The sequence below is a fragment of the Camelus bactrianus genome, chromosome 10 (genome assembly GCF_048773025.1).
Source record: "Camelus bactrianus isolate YW-2024 breed Bactrian camel chromosome 10, ASM4877302v1, whole genome shotgun sequence".
In the NCBI taxonomy this organism is placed as follows: Eukaryota; Metazoa; Chordata; class Mammalia; order Artiodactyla; family Camelidae; genus Camelus; species Camelus bactrianus.
This window is the reverse complement of record NC_133548.1, coordinates 58,414,968-58,439,077: the sequence shown is the minus strand read 5'-3', so window position 1 is coordinate 58,439,077 and position 24,110 is coordinate 58,414,968. Positions and strand designations below refer to the sequence as shown.

General features: G+C 48.6%; 2 protein-coding genes across 6 annotated transcripts in view; one reads left to right on the top strand and one right to left on the bottom strand.

Moving 5' to 3' along the window:
- ME3 (malic enzyme 3) overlaps positions 1-24,110 on the top strand; it is a 378,039-nt gene that overhangs the window by 332,356 nt on the left and 21,573 nt on the right. For 4 of the 5 annotated variants that reach the window (XM_045509048.2, XM_045509046.2, XM_045509047.2 and 1 more), the window contains one exon: positions 4,395-4,531. In XM_045509048.2, the coding sequence (XP_045365004.1) occupies positions 4,395-4,531 (137 nt within the window). The remainder of the gene's footprint in view (positions 1-4,394; positions 4,532-24,110) is intronic. The other variant, XM_010973388.3, reaches the window with a different exon arrangement.
- CCDC81 (coiled-coil domain containing 81) overlaps positions 6,091-24,110 on the bottom strand; it is a 104,749-nt gene continuing 86,729 nt past the window's right edge. Inside the window, exon 18 of the mRNA XM_045509045.2 lies at positions 6,091-6,902. Coding sequence (XP_045365001.1) covers positions 6,899-6,902 — 4 coding nt within the window. The 3' untranslated portion in view covers positions 6,091-6,898. The remainder of the gene's footprint in view (positions 6,903-24,110) is intronic.

Here is a 24,110-nt window from a genome sequence, read left to right as displayed (position 1 = left end):
GAGACAGGCACCTGCTCTGGCCGCCCTCCATGGTGGCTGTGTGTGTGGACTGGTTGGGCATCTTGTTTCATCCACACACAGCAGACAGTCACGGACTGTCCACATGAGATATAATACCTGTTAGATATTAGATACACGTACTTCTCTTTCAACCCCTTTGTTTCACAGGGAAAAGGGGCCTCGGAGCAGAAACGGCTACCCCCAGGTTAGAGTCCGAGCCCAGTGCTTGTCCCACTCTGTGCTAAGGCTTCTGCAGGGCAACCCCAGGGGTTGACTGTAAAATGGCCTCTGAGCCTAGAGCTCTCCTCCTGCGGAGTCTTGAGCCTTGATGGATTTTCCTCACAAGGAGATGCTATGAGAATCTCTGAGGGACTGACTCAGAGAGGATGGAGAGGAGTCACGTCTGCTTAGGAGACAAACATGGGGATAGATTATCAACAGAGCCTGGATCACTGAGGCAGCGTGGGATCACCCACAGAGCTGGGCATCAAAGGGCTCCTTCCACCTGGCAAGATGGTCCTCCTTGCAGCTAATAAACAGCCAGCGTTCACCACGCGGTGCCATCAGGCACTGCCTCTCTGTGTACATGTGACCAACGAGAGGCCCTTCCTAGCTCTTTGTAGTTTACCCTTGGGCTTAACTGAGCATCCAGAGAAATAAGTGATGGGCATAACTGCCCCCCGGGGTGGGGGCGGGGCGTGCACTGTGTCCACGGCGTGGACCCAGTCCCATGACCTCTCCAGACCCCCAGATGCTCTCTGAGTAACATCCTCAAGTGCCCGTTGCTATGCAAGATAAATATTTTTCCAGACTAAGAGGTTATCTCTCTCCCAGCCTGAACCCCATGCTCAGGGATGTGGCAGGTGAAGAGGAGGTGGCTATTTTGTTTTCCATGACATTTAGTCTCCAAGAAAAACCTTAGGAAGACAGAGCCAGGCAGACAGCCACAGGGGGCATACTCAACTCCCACAACAGGGGAGAAAGTTCTGGTTCACCTGCTTTGGGCAGAGGCCTTAACCTAAAGTTATAGACTGACTTAGTTCCAAAGGGAACTTGGTAACTACCAAGCAGAGGGGAAGCAGCTGGCTCGGAGCTAAGGAAGCTGGTCCCAGCTGGGAAGACCTCTGCTCTAGAAGCCGGCATTTCCACCCTGTTGATTCCACCAAATCCATTTTGTGACCTCAAGCAGTTCATTGAACCTTTCTGAGCCTCTAAAACTCATTTGGAGGAAGCCGAACCAAGTGATTTCTAAGACCTTCCTAGTTCTTAGTTTAACATATCCTTAGCCCGGTCCTAGAATTCATACAACTCACATTAATAAACACTTTTTAAGGGCCTGCCATGTGCCAGCACTGTAAAAATCCCTGGGTGCATGCAGATGAAGAAGGAGCCTTTCCTCAGAGAGCTTGCATTGTGCAATGGAGATCATCATATCCCCTCTGCACAGAGAAGTAAAATGAAGGGGGGACAAGCACCCAAAGCCACAGAGCCTGAATTCAATCCCAGGTGTGTTTGATTCCAAGCTCAGAGCCCCTTCCAATCTAAAGCCAGACCGGCCATCCTAAGTGTGCTCGGGGAAAGCATCCCAACGGGGGCCTCCAGGCCCGGTAGTTCCCCTCCCACTGCGGTGCTCAGCCTCCTTCTGAAAACGTCTCTTCTTAACATTTATGGGAGGAAGTCCAGGACAGAGAAAGGCTGCATGGGGAGGGTCCAGGCCGGTTCATAGTCCCACACCTCGCTGGTCGTCATTCTTCTCACTGATCACTCAGAGGGACCCAGGGCAGAATGTGGATTTCTTGTTCCACGTCAGGCCAAGATAATGTGGGAGTTCCACCCTCTGCTGTTTTTGAAAAGGCATTTCCCTCCTGCCAAAGAAATGTGGGCACAGTCTTTCCCCAGACTTCATTCCCCAGGCAGTCAGTGCTCCCCAGCCTGATCTGCAGAATGATAGGGGACCTTCCAGCCTCTACTGAACTCTTCTGGGAGGAGCAGATAGGGGATCAGGAGCTGCCCCCACAATCCTTGGTCCCCGTGATGTCAAATGATGGGGCGGAAAGGGTGCTGTCATGACGCCCAGTCAAAGCAGGGCTCAGTTTCGGCTTAGCTACTTTCTGGCTATAAAGAGCTTGGGTACTTTATTTAAACCCTTGAACTCCACCTTCCTCATCTGTAAAATGGGCATGAGGATGTGTAAGACAGACGGATGGCTCAAACTGCTTTTGATTCAGGAGTAAATTACTTGAAAATTTGGTACAAATGGAAGCAGCTATATTTTCATGTCATCTCCATAGAGAAACTTTCTTCTCAGTCTTTTGGTGTGCTCAGTTATGAAGTATTTCAGGTATAAAGCACTTTATTATAAAAATAAAACATCAGGACTTTTTAAAAAAGCTTTGTGTAGTCACCTTTGTATCTCAGTAGTACCTCATTGTGATTGACCTTTCATCTTAAATGAAGATATACTGAGAAATTTTTGGAAAATCCTAAATTTCTTCAGTACCACTAGAGAATTTGACTTGCCCCAGAAGCCACATATGTAGCCCTGAGAAATCCACTCCTGGCTGCCTAATGCCCCACTGAACCAATCTGGGACTTGGAAACATTACAAATGATAACTTACCATGGACCTGTTAATCTCTATAAGAACTAAAAAAGTGAGTATTTTCTGTAAATGCCAAGAGTTATACTATTTTTTTTTATCATTTTTGTGTATGCCATTCCAGACTGTGTGTGTGTTTCAGGCAGTTGAAATTGTATCTGTGCAATTTTTTATCCTGTTCTTTTGTCATTTTGAATAATCTCACACATGTTTGTCCAGGTGGCTGCATAGTCTTAAAAACCACCAGTTTCAATGACTGCCTACTTGTCCATCCAGTCATTATAACATTTTTTACTTTCTTGTTCCTCCTTGGCTGGATGTTTGCTGCCTTTAAGTGACCTTTAGATGGTCACTTTGAAGGTGGCCCGTGGAAGGGCAGGCACCATATATGTCCCACTCTCATCCTTTGTTCTCACACACACACACACACACACACACAGCTGTCAGGGCGGAGTCCTAAACAATCTCAAGGATGCATAACCCAAGAGGCGAAGAGATTGAGAAGAGAAGTAGACCTGTGGTTCCTTGGCAAAAGCCCTAAACTCGCCTCTGATTATGTGCACCAGGATTGGAGGTGAGGGGCTGGGAAGGCAGATATTTCCTGGTCTTTTCTGTCCCTATACCTTCGCCCCACCACCTCCTACAGTGCCATCAAGACAATATGGACCTAGAGCTTTTCCCTCCTTCTGCCTTCAGACCCCAACCTTTCTTCGTGCTGACTTCTCAGCCCGGAGGGCCCAGCCCACCTGTAAAGTCTGCTGTCTTTTAATGGCTGCTCATTTTTCCCACGACCCCATCCCCACCCGTCCTCTGGTGGGAACTGCTTCACTCCTCTGTGCTGCCATGTGCCACACTTTGTGCCAAAGCAGTGTCACCCTGCCTTGGAGTAGAGCTTGCTCACTCATCAGCCACCTGCATTAGACTGTGAGCACCTTGAAGGCGGCAGCCGCGTCTCACCTGCAGATCCCCTTCAAGGCCCAGCGGCAGCAGGCACAGAGGGTCAGTAAATGTGTCGTGCACAAATAAGCCCATGGATTCTGTGCAGGGGTACAGAAGAGGCAGGGGTGGCCATCAGACCAGTGCAGACACAGAGGATGACCAGATAGTGTGTGAGAGCTGCCAAGGGACGGAATGCAGGGTCACCTAACACAAGCCGACATGACAATGGATATCGTTCTTGAGTGGAAATTTCTGGTCGTATCGTTCTATCCCTGTCTCCCCAGGGCTTAGCGGTGCCAGGCACTTGGTAGGTATTCAGTAAGATTTCATGGAATGAAGGGAGGGACGGAGGGAGGGCTTTCTAATTTGAGTCCAGATCAGTGGCTTTGGACAAGACCCATCAAACCAGATGTTGCTTGTGGTGACTCTCAATGGGGAGGGTGGCAATTTTGCCCCCCAGGAAGACATTTTTATTGTCTGCAGACATTTGTATTGTCACAGCTGGGGATGCTACTGATTTCTAGTGGGAAGGGACCAGAGACATCTGCTAAATATCCTACAACATGCAGGTCAGCCCTCATGTCAAAGAATTGTTCGGGCCAAATTGTCCATAGTATCATTGTTGAGAAACTCTGAAATGATCCCAGAGCTGCAGCCAGAGGTTGGAAGACTGTCAGAGAGTCTTGCTTGTTCAAAGCATCCTTGGTTCCTAAAGTGTGGGCCCCTGGGGGTCCACCCTGTGTCAGTGGCTTAGCCTCCAAACCCTTCCAGAGGCGACACCTGGGGGGCCAAGGTGGGGGACAGCCAGCATCCTCCTCCCTCTCCCACTCCCACCCCCTCCTTCCCACTAACCCAGGGCACTGGACGAGAAGGATGCTGTCTGTTGCAGGAGCTGCTCAGGGACCCTCTGTACATCGGCCTGAAGCACCGGCGCGTACGCGGGCAGGAGTACGACGACCTGCTAGACGAGTTCATGCAGGCCGTGACTGACAAGTAAGTGGGTCCATCTGTCCCTTGTGAAAGGGGGCTGTTAAGTGATGGAATGACTAAGCCAGCACTGGGGTTGGCAGAGATGCATGCTTTTCAGGGTGGTCCGAAAATTCCAACTTGACCCCATGTACTCGGAAGTCTCCAAGCCAAATGGGCTCGTTCTCTGGGAGAATCTTTGGGAGCAGAGAAGGGAGGGGAGAGGGTGACGGCTGAAGGTCTGTGATCTGGAGGTTGTTAAGTATCTGATGTCCCAGGAGGAAAACCCCCTTGGCTGAGCTGTTCTGGGTTCCTGGCACGAATAGGGATGATGTTAGCAGTTGGGGAAAGAAGTGTGTGCCCTGCTGACGAAATGGCCTTGGAAGGCAGCTGGCCACGTCAGTTGTCATTTTCCAGCTCTGAGGACCAGGCAGTGTTAATGAGCCATTGCAGCAGGCCACATGGGCTGGGCTGCGAGACTGACGAGGTGTCATCTCTGCACGGGGGGTGCTCCGTACTGACAGCTCCTGCCCCCCGGCCCTTCCCATCGATCTGCCATCCTTGCCACCTGCTCCCCTGCTGTGGCTGGCATGCTGCTGGGATAAAGTTCTGGAAACAGCCCCCACCTGCACACACTTAGTCTGACAGGCAAGTCGGTCAGGATGGTCTCAGCAGCTCAGCAGGTCCCTTTCTCACTTGAAAACCTTCGGCCTGTCTCACTATCTCTAGACTGCCCTGGTATGGCAGAGCCAGGCTGGACTTCCTTGGCAAAATCCTTCCTCGTCTGTTCAGCCCCTTGACCAGGAGCGGTGGGCTAGAGAGATAGCTGCTCTGGCCTTGGCAGCCCAGGAAGTCTCATCGGGGTGGGCTTTGCGGCGGGGGCGGTAAACCCACCGCACCACTTGCAGGGCTGTGGCCTTGGGCAGGTTACTGGACTTTAAAGTCTCCTTCCTTGGGGATAAGAAGAAAGCATTTTATTGTTGTGATTTTTGTTTCCATTGTTTAAGGTGAGAGAAAGTAATACTGAAGTTCTGTGGGATGGGAATGACCCTACAGAAAAGGTGAACTTGGTGATGGAGTGTGGGGTGCGGGGGCAGATGTGCTGAGAAGGCAGTAGGACAAGAGTCTCGTGCACACCTGGGGGGTGGGTCTTAGAGGGCAGCACAGAGCCCATCCTCACAGAGGGGAGGGGGGCACTGGGCACAGATGCCGGCAGGTGGCTGGCTGTTGGATGACAAGGTCGTCTGCTGAGAGTGAGGATGGGGACAGAAGTGGTGGAGGTTTAAGGTGCAGGAGGTATGACCTGGCGGGTCCAAACTAGGGACCTAGAGGATGGTTTCTGGACGTCTCCATGGGCTCCTTGAGGTTACTGGTTATAAATTTAGGTCAGTTAACCCTTTTCTGTGATTTTCCCCTTCCCACTGCAGGGCAGAAAGAGACAGAGAGAAAGATTTAAACAGGGTTGGGATTTTGCCAGGCAAGAGAGAAAAAGAGGGAGAAAGAAACTGAGAGTGTGTTCGAGGGGATGGTTATAACGATGTGCCACAAGGTGTGGGCTGGGTAAGAAGGCCATTTGTGGACACTGCAGAGAGGAGGGTAAGGGACAGTGGTATGATCGGTGGACAGTAGGTCCTGATGAGGACTAACAGTTATTGAATTGGGTACCAGATGGAATAAGCTACAAAGAAAAGAGGTCATCAGAACATTAGGGGTTTGAAGCCGAGATTATGAAGGAAGTTCTGCTCTTGAGCTGTGACCCCCAAAACAGCTAATTCAGGGGTCAGCTACGGGAACAGAGGTGTATCATCCAGAACAAGAGAACCGAGTGCCCCACTTCATTCTCCCCCTTTTAGATCATCCTGAACACTACAGTTAGTTCCAGACAAGACACTTTGAGGGTCACAAATCACCTAATGTGCCTCTGGAGAACAGTAACCAGGACAGTGACAGGAACCAAAGGCACGGCCTGGTGGGGAGGAGACTTAGGGACTGTTCTGTCCATTTCGGGGGTGCGGTCCTCCCTGCAGAAATCTGCAAGCTGTTCTTCCAGGAGAGGACTGGCCTTGTCTCTGTACACTCACCACCTGGGGAAGAGCCAGCTGGTGGAATGCTGAAGGAGGACGCTTTCAGCTCAGGGCAGATTGAGCTCTCCCGCGGTGCACCGGCCTCTCTGTGAGAAGGCTGCACTTTAAGCTGCCTCCTTACCCCGGTATTCTCTGCAGACTTCTTGAGATCCTGCGTGGCTGGCGGGATAGGTTTTATCACTCCCATTTTACAGAAGAGGAATCTGAGGTCCCGAGAAGCCAAGGAACCTGTCTCAGGTCACACAGTATCTGGCAGGACTGCAAGTGGCCCCTGCGTCCGCTGACTCCAAGGCCGGGCTGCTTGCTACAATTACCTGTGGATGACAAGACAAGGGATTGACTTTGGCTTTGAGAGCCAGATTTTTGCTTCCTGTTTCCAGGGCTCATTGCTTATCTAGTGAGTCAGTAGTCCTTCCATGATTCCCCATGGAGAAGTCTTGCTGTTCGTGTGAGAAGGTTAAATAAACTAGGAGGTAAGAGGCCCTTCAAATTATCATTAAAAATCAGTTCACAGGCTCACAGACAACGCTCGCGCAGTCCACGGTGAACCCCTGGGCAGGAGTGTGCGTCAGCCAGGAAGGATGTGTCCTTGAGTGGGACAGATGATGGGTTGACAGTTGGTGGTTTGAGCTTTCTACTAAGCCAGAGCAGATGTTCCTGTGGATCCTGTAGGTGGGAAATGAGCGGTCTCCCTGGCACTCTTGGGAATATAGTAGCCCCAGGATGGAATGCCTGGCCTGGGGTGAGTCATCAATGCTGAAGCCAAATGCATTGTATTTTAAGAAAGAACCCTGGGAAGCCTTGACTCCTGCCTTTACCATCCTTGCCTCACACCAAATATCCTGCAAACAAAAGCCCCACCTTCCTGCCCCTACCTGCTAATTAGGTATATCTTAAGATTTTGGGAGGCATGAAAAAAGTCATGCCAAGATGGCTCAGTTACTGCCCTGGAGTTTGGCCACCAGGGAGGACCACCAGGGCAGAAGGACTCCTCATGTGAGTCTGTGGCTTACAGCAGTAACAGTGAGACACAGCCTGATGTTCCTGGACGAAGAACAGTCGTTCCCTGCTTCCTGCTCTTCCCCGCCATGCGGGGGGGGCCTGGAGTGCTGCACCTGAGAGACAGGTGTTCCCCGTGGTTCCCATTTATATGTTTCATTTCTGTTACTGACCGCAGAATGGGTGGGAGTGGTCCGTTTTATGTTTGCACCTGGAGCCCCAGTTCTGTCTGATGTTTGGCCTGGGCTGGACAGAAATTTGACGTCAGCAGCGGTGGCAGCCTTTAGGCGGCCCGTGAAAGGAAACCACCTCCTTTCTCTCGCTCCCCAAACTCTAAGTATAGAGATTGCTAATAAGCTCCTGAGATAAGAGTGATAAAGAAAAAGGGAGATGGTAATTTTTTTTAAACCTGACTGTTAAAAAAAATCATTTGCTTTTAAGCTGCAGGAAAATTTCTTTCTTTTTGAGTCTTTCCATCTTTCTATCTCTGGCTTTCTGTTTATCTCTTTCTGTCTGTCTGTCTGTCCCTCTCTCTCTCTCTCATACACACACACACACACACACACACACACACACACGCCATCCTACCCCAAATACCTGAGGTTCACACCATAGTGAGACTGGCACAGTATGACTTTTATTACATTCTGCTGGTTAAAGCAAATCATGGATCCATACCAGAGTCCAACGGAGAAGATAACACAAGAGTCTAAACACTAGGAGGCGTGGTTCATTGGGGAGCCACCAAAGTAACAGACGGCCACACCCCATCCAGCCTGGGAGGGGCAAGGAATGGGGCAGCCAGCAGTACAGGAGGCTGTGCTCTGGAGATGAAGAAGGGCAGAGAAAGAGTAACATCGTTACATGTATAAACGGGAAAATGTATCATGTATAATTAATGGTCAGTTATTGAGTACCTGCTGTATACGAGCTGCTGTGCCAGGCGTAGCTGGCAATCCCCAGAGAAATAAACGGTCCTGTTCTCCAGGAGCTGTTCATTCAAAGACATTTTTATCTACCTACTCGAGTTTAGGCCTGACTTCTAAGCTTTCTTCGTCTCTGAGTCTCTTTAAGCAGAATCCTAGGGTGGAAATATGAAGTCGGGAGGGTCTAGCTGATAGATGGTATATCAGATCAAGGGTGCCCTGGGGTTCACCTCGGGATAAAGAGTAGAGTGAGGAGAAACCACGGCTTACCATCCTTTTCAGAGCCATGCCCTGGGAATAACTGCAAGTTAAAGTGCTTGACAAAATTTAGAATTAGACTAAGATAGTGTTGGTAGGAATGGCCAGGAGGGGAAGAGGTTTCATTCCTTCTACCAGCTCTGACTGCTAGGCTTCTAAGGTCTCTGGACTCAGCAGGAATCGATGTTGCGGTTGATTAGCAATGTCTGCCCTGAGCAGAGGAATGAGATGCGGCATCACGTGTCCATGCTGTAGCCATCCTGGATCTGCCACTCCATGAGCACCCACACTTGCTGGTCCCTCTGCAACTCCCACAGCTCAGTGGCAACTCAGAGCCCAGAGGAACCCGAAGGCTGAAGACTCCTCTCTCTCGGCGTTGAGGATATTCCAGAGCTACACCCAGCCTGTCTGTTTGGTGCATGTGGAACAGCAGCTGCTTCTTCTGAGTTACAGAAGCAGGCAGGAATATGCTCCTGTGGATACACTCCACCCCTACGCCCACCCCTACCCACTCTGGAACAAAGCAGTGGGTCAGATAAATGTAGGCACGTGAGTACTGACCCAAACCAGGCTTGGCCTCAGAATCACCCAGGGAGTTATCAAGAACAGAGACTCTAGGCTCTGGGGCCAGAGTGGGCCTGGGCTGAGCCCGGGGCATCTGTGGTTTTGAAGCTTTCCTGATGCTTCTGATAGAGCTGTACAGAGATTGTGATTTGAGAAACCCTGGTGGGCTGCACCCCCGAAGAGGCCTGTTTTGAGCGGCCCAGTTCCCCCCACTTTCAAAGTCAGAATGGAGCCTGAGGTGAGGGTTAAGGGCCAATACACAGACGTTTCCCACACATCTTCCCGCCAGGGCCCTGCCTGAAGAAAGGCCCAGCACATTCTCTGGGCTCCCCCTCCCAGGCAGTCCGTCTTGACATTACACCTGCCACTCTAAAAACCTTCCAGCCTGAAAACCTCCCAGGCTGGGCCGTGCCTGCTGCTTCTGCTGGAACCCCCTGTGCCCTGGAGGAACTTGAGCTGCTTTCAGGACTGAATGATTGCATTTCCACCTGTGGGGAAGGCACTCACACATCTGGGTGCCCCAGCCCAGGAGACCGTCCTGGGGAGGAATTGGGCCCATCTTACTCGACCAACCAGGGCGAGCCCCAGCCTGATTCCCCAGCTGCAAGCCTCGACTTCGTGACGGCTAACGAGCTTGGAAGAGGGAGATGGCAGATGCACTGGTAAAGTAGAGACAGCTGTGAGTGTCTTGTTCAGGGGATTTCTTACAAAGAGCTTCCTGTGGAAATACAGAAAGTCACCCTCCCAACAAATATGTCTGTTTTTTCGGAATTTGGCTTATCAAACTCTTCTTGTGAGAGAGTGTGTTTTTCTGGCAGAGACAGGAGCAGCAGGTACTGCCTCAAGCACTCCTGGGAAATGAGCTTTATTTTCGCCGCTAAAGTGAGGAAACTTGTCCTAGAGGCTCCGAGAAAGCTAAGTGAAGCACAAACGAATAACGTGTCTAGTCATGCTTTTCCAGGGCTTTTGAGTAATGACCACATGCCCGGCCACTCTACGAAGCCCAGCAGTGAGATTCAAAAGAAATAAAAGACGTGCTGTGTCCTCATGAATCTTACAGACCTTCCAAAAAGACAACCTTTTGAACAGGAAATAATTAGGGAAGAGTTAAGTACTCAACTGTTTGGCGTTGACCTTCAGCTCAAGGGGAATTCAGAGAAAGGAGCAATCAGGGATGACTGATGAGGAGGAGATGGAAATTTTACAGATTTGGAGCCAACTGTGAGTAAGCAGCGGGAGAAGGAGTGTGTTCCCCACAGATGATACAGCATGAGAAAATCAAGGACCCAGGAAGGGCAAGGAGTGTACAGAAGACTCTGGAAGACTGGCACCACTAGCGGTGAACGTTTATTGGTTCAAAATAAAGTGAAGTAAGAATAGATCAGGCTGTGATAGGCCTCCAGGCAGAAGCTCGTAATTACTAGAACTCAAAGTGGAAAGGGCTTCAGCCATCTAATCCAGTGGTTTTAAATCAAGCTCCCCCAAACCCCAGGCATTTACAGAGGTGCATCAGGGTGCTAGAAATGAAAGCTTCCCACCAAATACACGAGATTTAATCCACTTGAATAAAAACGTCATTGATTTTAATTGCTTTCTGTATCAGGTTTCTGCTCAAGATTTCATTAATTAATAAATTCTTCTGTCAAAGATGTTTGAAAACCACCAATCCGCACAAAACCTTATTTGGGACTTGATGCAGAGAGAATAGGGAGCCATGGTAGATTCTTGAGCAACAGAAGTATTGAAATTAACAGGATGTGGGAGAAGATTAGAACGGAAGTCATAGCCATGCCCCAACTCAAATTCTGCCCTCCCTGGGGAAGTCTGCTTTGACCAGCCTGGCCTGAAACTCTTTCCCGGTTTTTAATCATAGCGTAACTTCTTGGCCATGTAATTCATTTGCTAGTTAATTATGCACTACATCATGACATCTCTTCTGTAATCATCTAGAGCTTTTCTTTCATGTTTTTTTGTCTTTAACTTTTCTCCGTCAGAGCAGAGGTTGGGCAAAGATGTGCCTGGAATGTTGCAGAGGGGTTTTGAACCCTGGGCCAGACTAGATGAACTCTGAAGATATTCCTTCCTCAGGTCCTGTGACTCTGTAACAACTCTACCAGACTCTTAGTTCCTGGGGAGCAGGGAGCATGATTTTACCCATGTTGGACCCACCATAAATGGTGAGGATGGGAGATGGTTGTTTGGTTGAGGAATTGAAAGCCTTCACTAGATGAGCTATCAGTTAGAATGGATTGAAGGTTATGAATTTGATGACATCTGAGGAAGCTCAGAGGAAGGAACGTTGGGACCCATTCTAGCTTGTCTGGCCCCTGGAGAAACAGGACAGTTTTCTGGTCTCAGCCTGATGTGGCTAATTGTTGACAATCCAACTTTGCCACGTTCCCATCAGAAAAGGAACCGATATTGCAAAACAGCAGACTCTCATGCCCACAAGGAGTGCGTCCTGGGTCACAGGAAGGGCTGGAAGACTGTAGCAAAATGCAGACCAGCACCCAGTTTTGCAGGACCTACTGGCTTCCATCATGACCAGGCAGACTGAATAACTGAGAAGCGAAAACGTCATGGAGGAAGTTCACTGCCTGCGGAGATGGAGTCAGTGACTCCAGCTGGCTGTTTCCGCTTCATTTTCCCCCAAAAGGCAGATTGTATCACCTGGTATCAGAATAGGAACAAAATTATGCCCAGACTTGAGAATTTCAGGTTATGGCAGAGGAGAGGAAGGAATGGAAGTGTTTCCCCTGCCTCAGTTTCCCTCAGTGGATTAATAATAATAACAACTCTTTTTTACTTACTGCTTACTATGCACAGACTCTGATGCAAGCACTTCATAGAATATTAATTCATTTAACTCTTACAGCAGCCCTCTGAGGTAGGTACTATTATTAGCTTTATTTCAAGGGATGAGTTAAGAAGCTTATAAAGTATATCTCTTAAGAAAGAGGACCCTATTTAGACCCCACCCATTAACGATGATCATTAAAAGCACAAACTCTAGAGGGGCACTGCCTGAGTTTGAACCTCTCACCGGCCACTTATTAACAAGCTGCTTAATTTATCTGTGCCTTGGTGTCCTCATTTCCTAGGTGCATTTTTAAGATTAAGCTTATGGAATGCTTCTGCTGAATAAATGAGACAGTCTGTGTGAAATGCTTAACATTTTATACCTGGGTAGTAGTAAACACTTGATGTTTACTATTATCATTATTGATAACAATTTAGGCAATTTCTAAAGTCAGTGTCCTTTAGGCAGTGCTTTAGTGCTGTCCCCTGTTCATGCATTCAGTTAAATTATCCATCAGTACATCCGTCTCTTCCCTCCATAGTCCCCCCACTCACCCATCCCCACTATTCCAATAATACTTTCCTTCTCTTCCCCAATTCTTCTGACCCTGGTGCTAATCTTAAGAAGTAAAAAGAACAGCTCTGGAAGCACTGGGTGTGATCCATCTCCATTCTCAGATTCCTGGTATGTGCAGTTAGTCAGTGCTTGGTCTCTGCCCCCTACACCTATTCTGTTTAACTCTGCCTGCAAGCTGGAGGGGCATTGTGAGTATCTGTGTGTACACGTGGGGGTGAGATCCCATATCTTCTGTAGTTGTTTCAGCTGAGTGTTATTTGGGCCTTACAGACCCATCATTCTGAGAGGAGCATCCCCTTGCATAACTGAACATCTTTCCATGTGATACATTTCTCAGTACAGAAATGAGAACCAGAAACTTGTCCCAGGATAGAAAATTACTGAATTGCCCTAGGATCAACCCACTGATACCGACTTATTCAGAGGCCATGCATATAGCACCTTCTGTATTTTGCTCTTAGAGCTGGAAGGAAGCCTTTGATAACTTCGTCTCCTCACACCCTCTCCCTTGCTCCCTCAGCTGCAGCTGCGCTGGCCTTCCTGCTGCTCCTTCCACAGGTCATTTGTGTTAGAGCTGCAGAGCCTTTCCCCAGCCTTGAGTGCCCTTCCATATTCATGGCCATCTTCTTATCACTCAGACTTGGAAATGGTTTCAAACCCGGGCAGGATCAAGTATTGAGGCCTTTCCAAGGCAGAACATTGGAACTGAGAATCCTGCAGAAAACTGGGAGTCTCGACTGGCTGGACCCTCCATGAAGAAGAAATAGGCTCTGATCACCAGCCCAGGGAAGCTCCAAGAAGCTTGTTGGAGGGGGAAATATCTCTTGGAAGAAATCAAACACTAAGCCTTTATTACCTGTGGACTTAGAGTCCACAATTATAATATACATATGATGCAGAAATTCACAACTTAGGAAATGAGTGTAAAATTATCCCCTACCTGTGATAGGGCTGGAGAACCTGGCAGAGGAGAATTAAAACTTCTTTGCAGGGACACTCCCACAACCTGTGCCGTGTGGAATTCCTTGAAGGGAAAAACAATTCCCCAAAGAAAATAAATTCATGATTCACAGTAAGCCACACGGAAACAATCCACAATGTGGGAAAATCAGATACACAACTACTAGAAGTGTTAGAACCCCCAGGAAAAGAAATATTCTGAGAGAAGCTATAAGGCAGTTATACTTAGATGTATTAAAGAGGTATTTTTTACAAGAATGAAGGAACAAGGAAAGTACCCAACACTGTGAAAAAGAAAAATTACAGGCAGATTTGAAAAGAACCAAATAAAACTTCCAAAAATGAAGAACAGAGTCATGGAAAGCTAGCCTAGTGCACTAGGGTGTTCCTAGGGCGGGACACCGTTGGAAAACCTAGAATCCTTTAAAGTCACTGCCTGCGGGCATTCCAGAGACCCTCCATTCCTATTGTTGATGATCCAAAAAGAACTAGGACACCAAGATGTTTTATCAGGAAAGAATTTTCTGAGCTGCTTTTGATGAAAAAGAGTATTTCTCAAGGGAAAGAAAGGATAAGACTGGAGCCCCCAAATCCAAGCCTCGTCATTCCATGCCAGAGAGGATGTAGCCATTCCAGGCAGTCCCACGGTGCATTTACTCTCATTTTCTCTCTTTCTTTCTCCGAGTCTCCCTCATTCATACACATATTACGCAGTCTCTTATTACTCTACTGCATTCATTTTATTTGGCTCAACCACACTGTTTTTTTAGTAAAATTGGGGAAAAAATTCCTAAAAGCAATTCATTCTGTCAAGATGAGTTATGTAATGAAAAAAAAAAATCTGGGTTATATACTCCATTGCCATTAACAGTGATTACAATTAATAGGCATGAGATTGCCAGGATTTTTGTTTTCCAAGCCAATCATTTCTATAATGTTGGATTATTTGTGTGCAGGCCTTTCTTGTGGAATTAGAAAAAAATCACGGATTTTTAAAATAATGAGCTAGGCAGCAATTCTTTCCCAGAGACAGTTCTTTGTGGAAAACAAAACAAAACCTTGCTAAAGAAAGAAGCAAGCGGGCATCCCAGCCTTCATCCTCTGGTGAATTGAGTGCTGGGCTAACCTAGGCTCCTGTGGACAATAAAGTAATTCACATCTATCAATTCATGTAATACAATAATCCCATTAAGTAGATACAATCTTTGTTCTGTCCTACTAAAATATAAGTTCCAGGCAGAGATCTTTGTCTCTTCTGTTCAGTATCTCCAGCACTCAGAACAATGCCCAGTGCAGTGTGGATTCTCAATAAACACTTACTGAATAATGAACAGTTTACAGGTGAGGATACTGAGGCACGGAGAGGCTAGGGATCTGGTCCAAGGTCACACCTTTAGCAAATGGTGGAGCCAAGCTGTGAGCCCAGGTGGTCTAACTCCAGAACCCACCCTCTAACTTGGATACTCTCTATTTCTTTTCTTCTATATGAAAGAAAAGACAGACACGTTCTTGATGCAGTAGGCAGGGAGGACAAATGGGAGGAAGGCCTTGTGGAAACTGTTCTGCTTAACACACTCATGTCTTCTCTCGCCAGCTTGTTCTAGGAGGCTATGGAGGGACCAGCCACCAACCCCCATTTTCAAAACTCTCTAACTGTGCTCAGCGAGAGAAGCATCTTATTTTTGTATTTTTTTATTAATATAATTGACATATAACATCGTGTAAGTTTAAGGTGTACAACATATTGATTTGACACATTACTATATTACAGTGATTACCACCAGTGTTAGCTAACACCTCTCTATCTCATAGCATAATTACCATTTATGTTTTTCTGGTGGGACAATTCCCCAGTATCTGGGTCAGCTGGATGGCACTTCTTGGTTTTTTTCCTTCTTAACTACCTAATGGCCAGTGTCCAGCTGCCCCATCATTCACCAGAGCTGGGTGCCCCCTGCAGGCTTCTCCACAAACTGCAAACCTAGCCAGTGCAGTCAACCCCCAGGGGGAAAAACCGAGGCTCTTTGACTCCAAGCTTCTTCTGCTGGTTTTTAAAAACAATATAAACAAAGGAAAAATCCCCTAAGCTTATGGCATCCAGACTACAAAGAAAGTTTCAAGATTTTGTTCTAATTCTGAGAGATTGTAAAGAGCGTAACTGTTAGCTCTAAGTCCTGATTGTAATGTTTCAAGGGAACGTTCACATTCTGAGTCTTTCTCAGCTGCGACAGTCACTGCTCAGTGTTTTCCTACACACTGGAATTTAGGAATGCCTTCCGCAGTTCAGTCTGTCTTTATTTTCTCACCTGGCCCTCCCTAGGACTGTAATCTTACAACTTAGAACACTTGAGGGAAAAACTACCTGTTCATTTGCTCCAACGCCATCACTGTATAGATGGGGAAACTGAGACCCAAAGAGAAAATTCTATTGCTGTGATCAGACCATGATAAAAGCAGTGGGAAGTTAAAGGGAACTTATCCACTTGTTTACTCTCATTCACACAGCTCATGAAATCTCTTCCAAGTTTCCATTCAGCCTGTATGTATTATGTGCTTTCTCTGTGCCCCAGAGTGTGGCCAATACAAAGATTTGTCTCAAAGAGTTTAGTTCTCCCTTGAGATTGTAATATGGACACGTAAAATAATCAGAAATAGTTCAGGGTAGCATTTAATCGTTTATTTATTCATATATTCACCCTTATGTTAATTCATTCACTGGATAAGATATTTATTGAACATAGGAATAAGTCAGAAATAGACTTTGCTCTCATGGAACTTCTGATCGACTGGGAAAAATACAATAAATTAAATAATTACTGCTGACTTTGTGTAGATTTAACGTCTGCCTAGTTAACAGGCCTGCCTGAACTGTCAATCAAGGCTGATGGAGAATATGGTAGTCAAAGGTCTGGGGCATTTAGTTAGATTTAAAAGTCACGGCCAATGGTAGAGCACGTGCTTAGCATGCACGAGGCCCTAGATTCAATCCCCAGTACCTCCATTAAAATCAATCAACCAATCAATCAATCTATCTAATTACCCCCCCTCCCCCACCAAAAAAAAAAACAGTAAAATTCATGGCTTTCTTTCCAGGAAAGAGCTAGCAACTCACTTTTATGGAGCACCTACTCTATACTGGGTGCTTTATGTTCAGTTATCACAACAACCCTTAGGGACAGAGAAACTAAGGCTCACAAAGACTAAGTAACTTGTCCAAAGCCACCCAGCTAGAAATTGGAAGAGTCTGAACTTGCCCCAAACCCATCTGACTCCAAAATCGGAGGTGGTTTACTGTAGCCTCTGCTGCCTGCTCTCCCAGACTGGCTGGCAAGGCCCTCCCTGCTTGCGGCCTCATTTATCTTAACTTGAATCCTTAGGATAGAGGAAAGGGCCTGAGCTGTTGTGATACAAAGATGCTTTCCTGCCGTGGCTTCTGGGAGAGGAGGGGGGCGCCCAGTGGACTGGCGGTGTCAACGTGGGCTGTGTGCGCCCGGCACCCCTGTGGAGGGCCTGCGCGGGGGCGTGCATTCAGTAGTCCTGCTTTCATTTGTTCACCAGCGCTGGCTGGCGGGGCCGGGCAAGCACAGGGCCCTGGGCATACGGCAGAAGGTTTGTTTGGTCTTCTAACTTGGGTGTCTGAAGCGGATTTGTCCAGAGTGGCGGACGGAAAGAGGGGTCAGTGAAAGCGCCTTCTTCAGCTGTCGTGCCCCACGTGGTGAGTGAGACATGTCCCCTGCCCTCAAGGACCCTGCCCGGTGCCTGCTTTGATCCAGCTAGTCCCCTAACCTGGCTCAGACTTTCCCTTCTTCGCCTCCCTGACTTTGACTCACTTGAGTCCCGAAAGCCCACAAACACAGACTGGGTCCTCCAGCCTTATTATCTTCCACCTCAGACTGTGGTAAGTCCAGGAATTTCGCCAGTTCCATGGGAGGGGCAGTTTTGAGGTATGATTGTGTGACAGACCGTATGGTACAAATATTACAGGAGTCCACGCATAGAGAGATCACAGTGGGCCACACTAGTCAGAGTTGCTTCATGGAGGACATCAGTGACCTCATAATAAATAAAACGTACCACCTGTAGGCAAATGAGAGCCGCCGTGAATGCTGACGCCCCAAGTCAGCCAGTGCGTTGGTGACTGGGAAAAGTGTGCAGGCTTTCAGAGCAGAATATTGAAGAGTGAGCTGCTGTGCCCTGGAGGAAAGTCTCAGTACTGGCCTCTGACCTTTGAGGGGTCAAGGGGTCAGCAGACCAGCCACCATCCTCTTCCCAGCACTGGGATTTCTGGCGCCATTTGTGTGTTTGCCCAGGAACTCAGACAAACAGGGAAATTGAGGAGGAAATCCAAACTGTTCCTGGAGTGTTTTCTGTCTGGCCTAGGGTTGCCGTCAGAGCAGTGACCGAGAAATGGCCACATTATTCTGGTACTTTGGCTTAGGAAAGTTGCTGCTTCCTGTGACTGTCTTATTGCTTCATGGGAGTTTCCCCCATTAGGCCAGAATGACAGCGGCAGGAGCCCGCCAGTCTGGCTGCTGGGCCCGGCACACCGGGGGGATGTCCCAGTGTGGGACCTGGGAAGGGAGAGGCCTCAGAGGTCCCCTCGCCACCCCCAGCTGTGGCTGGAATCCCTTCCGCAACTTCAGTGCCAAGTGGAGCTCCGGGGACCACAGAGTCCCTTCCACTGGCAGCCTGTTTCTAGCCAGTGTTTGAAATCTTCTGCTTAATACGTCTCTGAAATCTCTGTCCTGACTTCCACCTATTGGCTCTGCTCTTCCCCTTAAAGCCACATGTCTACCTTAAGTCCCTGCCCACAGAACGGCCCTTTGAAAATAACCATTATGCCTCATTTCACCTAAGGGATTTCTCTTTTTCAGGAGCAATATTTCTTTCTCCAATCCATGGTTTCTAGTTTGTTCACCTACAAGAGTAGTTCCTCTGTCATCCTTGTGAATCCCTTCCCAACCCCTGCCCCTGCGTATCTGTGGCAGAGCTGTGGTGTGAGGGCTTCATATCTGTCCCACAACTAGACTGTGACATCCCAAAGTGACCTCTTCTCATTCTAAATGGACTCCGGCTCCCACCTCCTCCCATCTCCCTGGGACCTCAAGCCTCCATCAGTACTCTTTGCATCTCTTCTCCATACTGGCTCCTCTGTCTCCTTTGCACACCTCCTATCAAAAATGAATCCATCCTTCAGTCCCACATCCACCAATGGCTGTCATCCTACCCCTATTTCATAGCCAAGCCTCTTCTTTAGCCACCTGCAGAATGGTTCCTCCCCACCACTCCACTGAAAGTGGGCTGGCGAAGTTCACGAATGATCTTCTGGACGCATGCCCCCATACCACTTCAAGATCCCTGTTTCAGTTGACATCCCAGCTGCACCTGACACCCCTGACCCCAGCCCGTCGTGCGGCTCTGCTGGCCCACCTTCCACCTGGCCGGTCCCCCTGCTCACTTTCCTTCACTGGACTCTCTTCCTCTGCCCCTCCCTGTTCCCTGGACGCAGGTGTGTCCCGTGGGTCTGTGCTTGGCCCTGCTCCCTGCTCGGTGCACGTGCTCTGCCTGAGACCCTCACCCAGCCCCATGACCTGAAGTTCCCTCAACTCCGCATTCCTCTCTGCCGAACCTCGTACACAGACTGCTCTTCATTGGCGTCCCAGTGCCTCAGACCCAGCTCGTGCCCAGCCTGTCTGGCGGAGTGAGTTTTTCTCTCCCTGTGCCCCCGCCTGGGTAAGCAGTGGGCGCCACCGCCCCCGTCCCAGGCTCCTCCTTCCCCTGCAGGTTCCACATCAGGCCCATGATTAAATCATGCCCTTCAGAATGGTCACCTCCATGGACTCAGTGCCTACGATGTGCCAGGCTTTTTTATCTACAGTATCTCATTTAATTCTCACAACCAGACTGCAGGAACGGTATTATCATCCCACCCTTTTAGCAAAGACTGAATTTTAGATTAAATGACTTGCCGGGGCCACACATTTAGTAAGTGATGGAGCCAGCGCTGCTCAGCCCAGAACCCCCACTCCCCACACTCTGCCTTCACATCTGTCATCACCCCCCTCCTCTCCCTTGCGGTCCCCGTTGCCTCGCTCCAGGTCCCCCATTGCCTCTCACTGGGATTCCGTGCCTCCAGCATGTCCTCCCAGCTGTCCATCCCATCACCCACTCTGCAGCAGAATGGAAGTCCTAAAACACAGGCCGCTTTCCTGCCTGAAGCCCCTCAGTGGGTCCCCATTGCCCCCAAGGCTGTCTAGGCGCTTTATACAGGCGAGTAAAGGGGTGACCCCTGGAATCCGCCCAGCCTCGTCTCTCCGCACTCCTCCCCTTCTTCACCCCTCTGCAGCTCCAGGAAGGCCCCCCATCCTCACTCCACGCGCATGTGCAGTGCTCTCTGCCTGAGCCCCCCTCCCTCCCTGAACCCCTGCTCTGCCTTCAGGCCGCATCTCTGAGTCCTGCTCTCTCTGAAGCCCGCACTGCCTCCCCACCCAGCAGAGCTGCCTGCTCCCTCCGAGGCCTCCTGCATACCTCGCACATACCTTTATTATTACCCTTGTCACAGCATGTGGCAACTGCTTTTTTATTTGTGTCGCATCAACTTGTGAAATTCTTGTACTTGCCTTTGTAATCTAGCAGATAAGACAGTCCCTTGTTTATAGTGGACACTTAGAAATGTTTGCTGAATTGAATTTTTGTAGCATACTTAGGAGAGTTCCTGGCACAGAGAGGATAGATACCCTGCCCAATACATTTCTTTAATAATTAAAACAGAAATACCAATAAATAATTGTGATGCAATGTGATATATGCTATTACAGGGGTATGCCCAGAGGAGCAAGGCAGCCCAGAGGAGCAAGGCAGCCCAGAGAAGAGTTACTGCTGTCACCGGGAGAAGGGAACTAAGAATCACCTCGGTTCTTAGTCACCTGAAAAAAAAGAATTTTTGACGAGAGACAAAAAGCGTGATATAAGCAAAATTTTTGTTAGTGAAGTAAAAAAAATAGTGAAAGATGGTACACTCCTGAGAATTGGGAGTGGGCCAAGCCAAGAGGGGAAAAATGGCGCCGTTTCTTTGTTTTTCCTGTTTTTGTATCCTTGTTTTGTGATTGATTGATTGATTGGTTGATTGGTTGACAACTTAGGTTCCCTGCGCTCTGGTTGATTGACAGCTCAGGTTCCTTGTGTTCTGGATTGTTCCTTTGCCCCTATCCCGTGCTCGTTTCTATCTAAACTACCTAACACTGCTACCCTGAAGACAGCAAAAGCCACGGGTCAAGGAGGCCTTCCTGGAAAAGGTGACATTTCAGCAGGGCCTTACCGTTTAAGTAGGAGTTGCCCAGGGTAAAAGGAGGCCTTCTGGGCACTTGAGCAAAGACATAGAGCCATACGATGGCCCATAGTGTTTGGGAAGCCGAGGTTTTTGGGAGACATGTGCAGGGCTGAGCATTAAGGTTGGGGCCCAGGGGAATGCTATCTAAGGAGTTTGGACACAATCCGAAAGGCAGTGGGAGCCCCGTAAGGATTTCCAGAAAATAAGTGCTCTGCACACATTTGTGTTTAGAAAGATATGGAGGATGGACGGGGGGAGGGGGAAATAAATCTGGAGGAGATGACATTCATTATTGTAGGATCTTGGCCAGAAGTGACAGTTGCATGAATCTCAGGAAGAGGTGGCCTTGCCCAGAATCTACCTGGCCCCACTTGGTACAAAATTCTTTCTGCAGAGAGCTGTGTCTGTCCAAGGGTGCTCTGTCATAAATAGAGAGAGTGGGACACAGAAGGGTAAGGTCTCTAGTCAAGTAAGTTTGGAAAATGCTGAGTTACATAGGTTTCTTAATGCAAGACTTTTCAGAGCCTTTAACATACACGGTCAATGTTATATAAACATTCAGTGGATTCCCAAGAGGATTTAGCCATGGAACCTCTCTCTGAGAGCATCTCAAAGGACTAGAGTTTAATGGGATGTGCAAAACAGAAACAGAGCCCTAGAGCTTTCGTGATTCTGTCAGCCAGCTCTAATTCCTGGAAGGAAAAAAATAAATAAAGCTTTCCACGGGGTGTAACTGATGCTCTCGCTGTGCACGCTGCTGGGGGAGCCTTGTGTGTGCTGTTTGTTGAGGGAACAGAGTGGGCTCCCATGGAAATATGAGTGGTAGATTTTAGTCATTCTGTTTGGAGGCAGGCTGAGCAAATTCACCTGCTCTTCCCAGGTCCCTTGTGTTTGTTCAGGCCTGAAAAAGGTCAGACCCAGGTGTTTGAAAGAATGGCAGGTCCTGACCTCTGGAACAAAGAAACCAGGTCTGCAGCCCCTGGAATGTTCTGCTCCCACCACATCTCTCAATAGGCCTTTGGTCAGCTCGCTGTGGGGAGGGCAGAGCAGCCTCCTGGGAATCTTCTTACCCCTACCCCGGGGAGGGGGCTGCATCCGAGGTGGCGGGTACCCGGCTCTGTGGCTTGGGCTCATCGCAGCTTCACGCACAGTTCCCTAGGGCTCCCAGGCACAGGTCGCCATTTTCGGGCTTCCTCTTGCCTGAGGGCTGGAGGGAAAAAATTTATCATCCACGCATCAGCCTTGTGTCTTTAAGTGAGCCCTGGCCTTAGAATGCCTTCCCTGGCAGCACCAAGGCCACTTCCCAGCAGGGTCCCCAGGGTGGAGAAGTCTGGGCAGCTCCTACTGTGGCTTGGGGAGGCGCCTCTTTCTCCATTGCAGGAATTCTTCACTGTTCTGGAAGCATCAGATGTTCCCGAGCCCCTGCCAGGGCTTCAGGGTGAAGAGTTCAGAAGTGTAGTGGAGGACAGACAAGCAGGAGCCTCCTGGTGAGGGGCAGCTTTCTGGCAGGAGGGGAGGTCAGCGATGCGCTGCCTGCATTAAAATCAGGAAACTGCCCTGGGCCTGAGTAGTGGGTCTGAGCGGGGCCCCTCTGGGGTTGGGGTTGGGGGGGTGGCTCCTGCTGCTGCTCTGGCCCCATGACCTGGAAGTGGCCACCTTGGCCCCGCTCGCCCCGCCGGTCTGCTGTGTGTCAGCTCAAACTGGACTCAAAAGTGCTGATGTTCCTGCCACATGTCGCTCTTACTAGGGATGGTCAGGCCTCCCTACTTCGGGCTTACTCTGAGTAAGCACTAGTGTATCTGCTCCAGCCCTGCCTTAAGGAGCTCCTGCTTCTCCCTAGACACTCTCAGAGCAGGAGCTGAGGCCCAGAAGAAAGGGAATTCACCCACGACTCAGAGACAGAGAGAGAGCACGGTTTTCCTGGCTCCTGGTTCAGTGTTTTCTTCACCAAGTGTCACTGTCTTCCTCATTGGAGAAGGACATCCAACTTTAACATCTACTTCATTGTGTCTTTTACAAAATCGTGTTGGTATTAAAACTAAACCAACTTCTAGAGTCAGACAGAGCCAGATTGAGATTCCAGCTCCACCACTTCCCAACGGTAAGAGAATAAATAACCACTGGGCAAATAATCTAACATCCTGTAGCTCAGGATTCCTTCTCTGAAATAGCAAAGACTTCGTAAGGTCATGGGAAGATTAACTGAGATAATGTGTGTAAAGGACTCAGCGTCATGTCCAGCATGTCAGCGGTGGTCAGGACCTGCCATTCTTTCAGTGGTTGTTTTTGTGACTGTTGTTGTTAATATGAGTATTTTAATGACAATGTAAGGTAATTATAATTAACATTTAAATTGGTATTATGGTGAAAGTCCATTACCTGTATTTGGATATACATGGATGAATTGAGAAAAGTTGTTTTTTTTTTCACCTAAGCTATTTAAATTTTCACTTTGAAATTTTGTTTCTGTTCTTAATTGGCTTTTAATTAGTTTAACAAATTGGCAGGCAAAGTCACACTAGATTTCCACCAGCTCCTTCATGCATCCACCCCTTCCTAAAACATATACTGAACAACTACAATATCGGCTTATGGTGCTCAGTAGGTGCTTTTGGATGGATAGATGGATGGATGGGTGGACAGATGGATGGATGGACGGATGATATTAACAGAGAGATTGAAGTAACCACCCTTGGTTCAGACTGGATAGTTAGTGGTCTGGTTTCATGAAAAGCCTGAAGGGAGGGGCCGAGAGACTGGGAAAATGGTGAAGGGCCCAAAAGTCTCACTGGAGACGAAGAACAGGCATAGCAGAAGTGAGGGAGGTGGAAGGAGAGGCCATGGTTGGGGGCTGAAATGGGCAGTGGAAAATTCTAGACTAGTAGTGGTACCTGGTGACAGAAGATCCAGGGAGCAGCCATGGGGAGGGTGTGCCGGGTGGGTAGGGGTCCTGGAGGTCCTTAAATCCAAAGATGTCTAGGAACTCGGACTCTAGGTTATCAGGTGAACAACTCTCATAGCCTTTTAGCAATTCCAAATTAGGATTGAAGTGACCTGAATGAATGAGGGTTTACTCTGTAACTCATCAATTGCTCCCTGGAAAGATTCT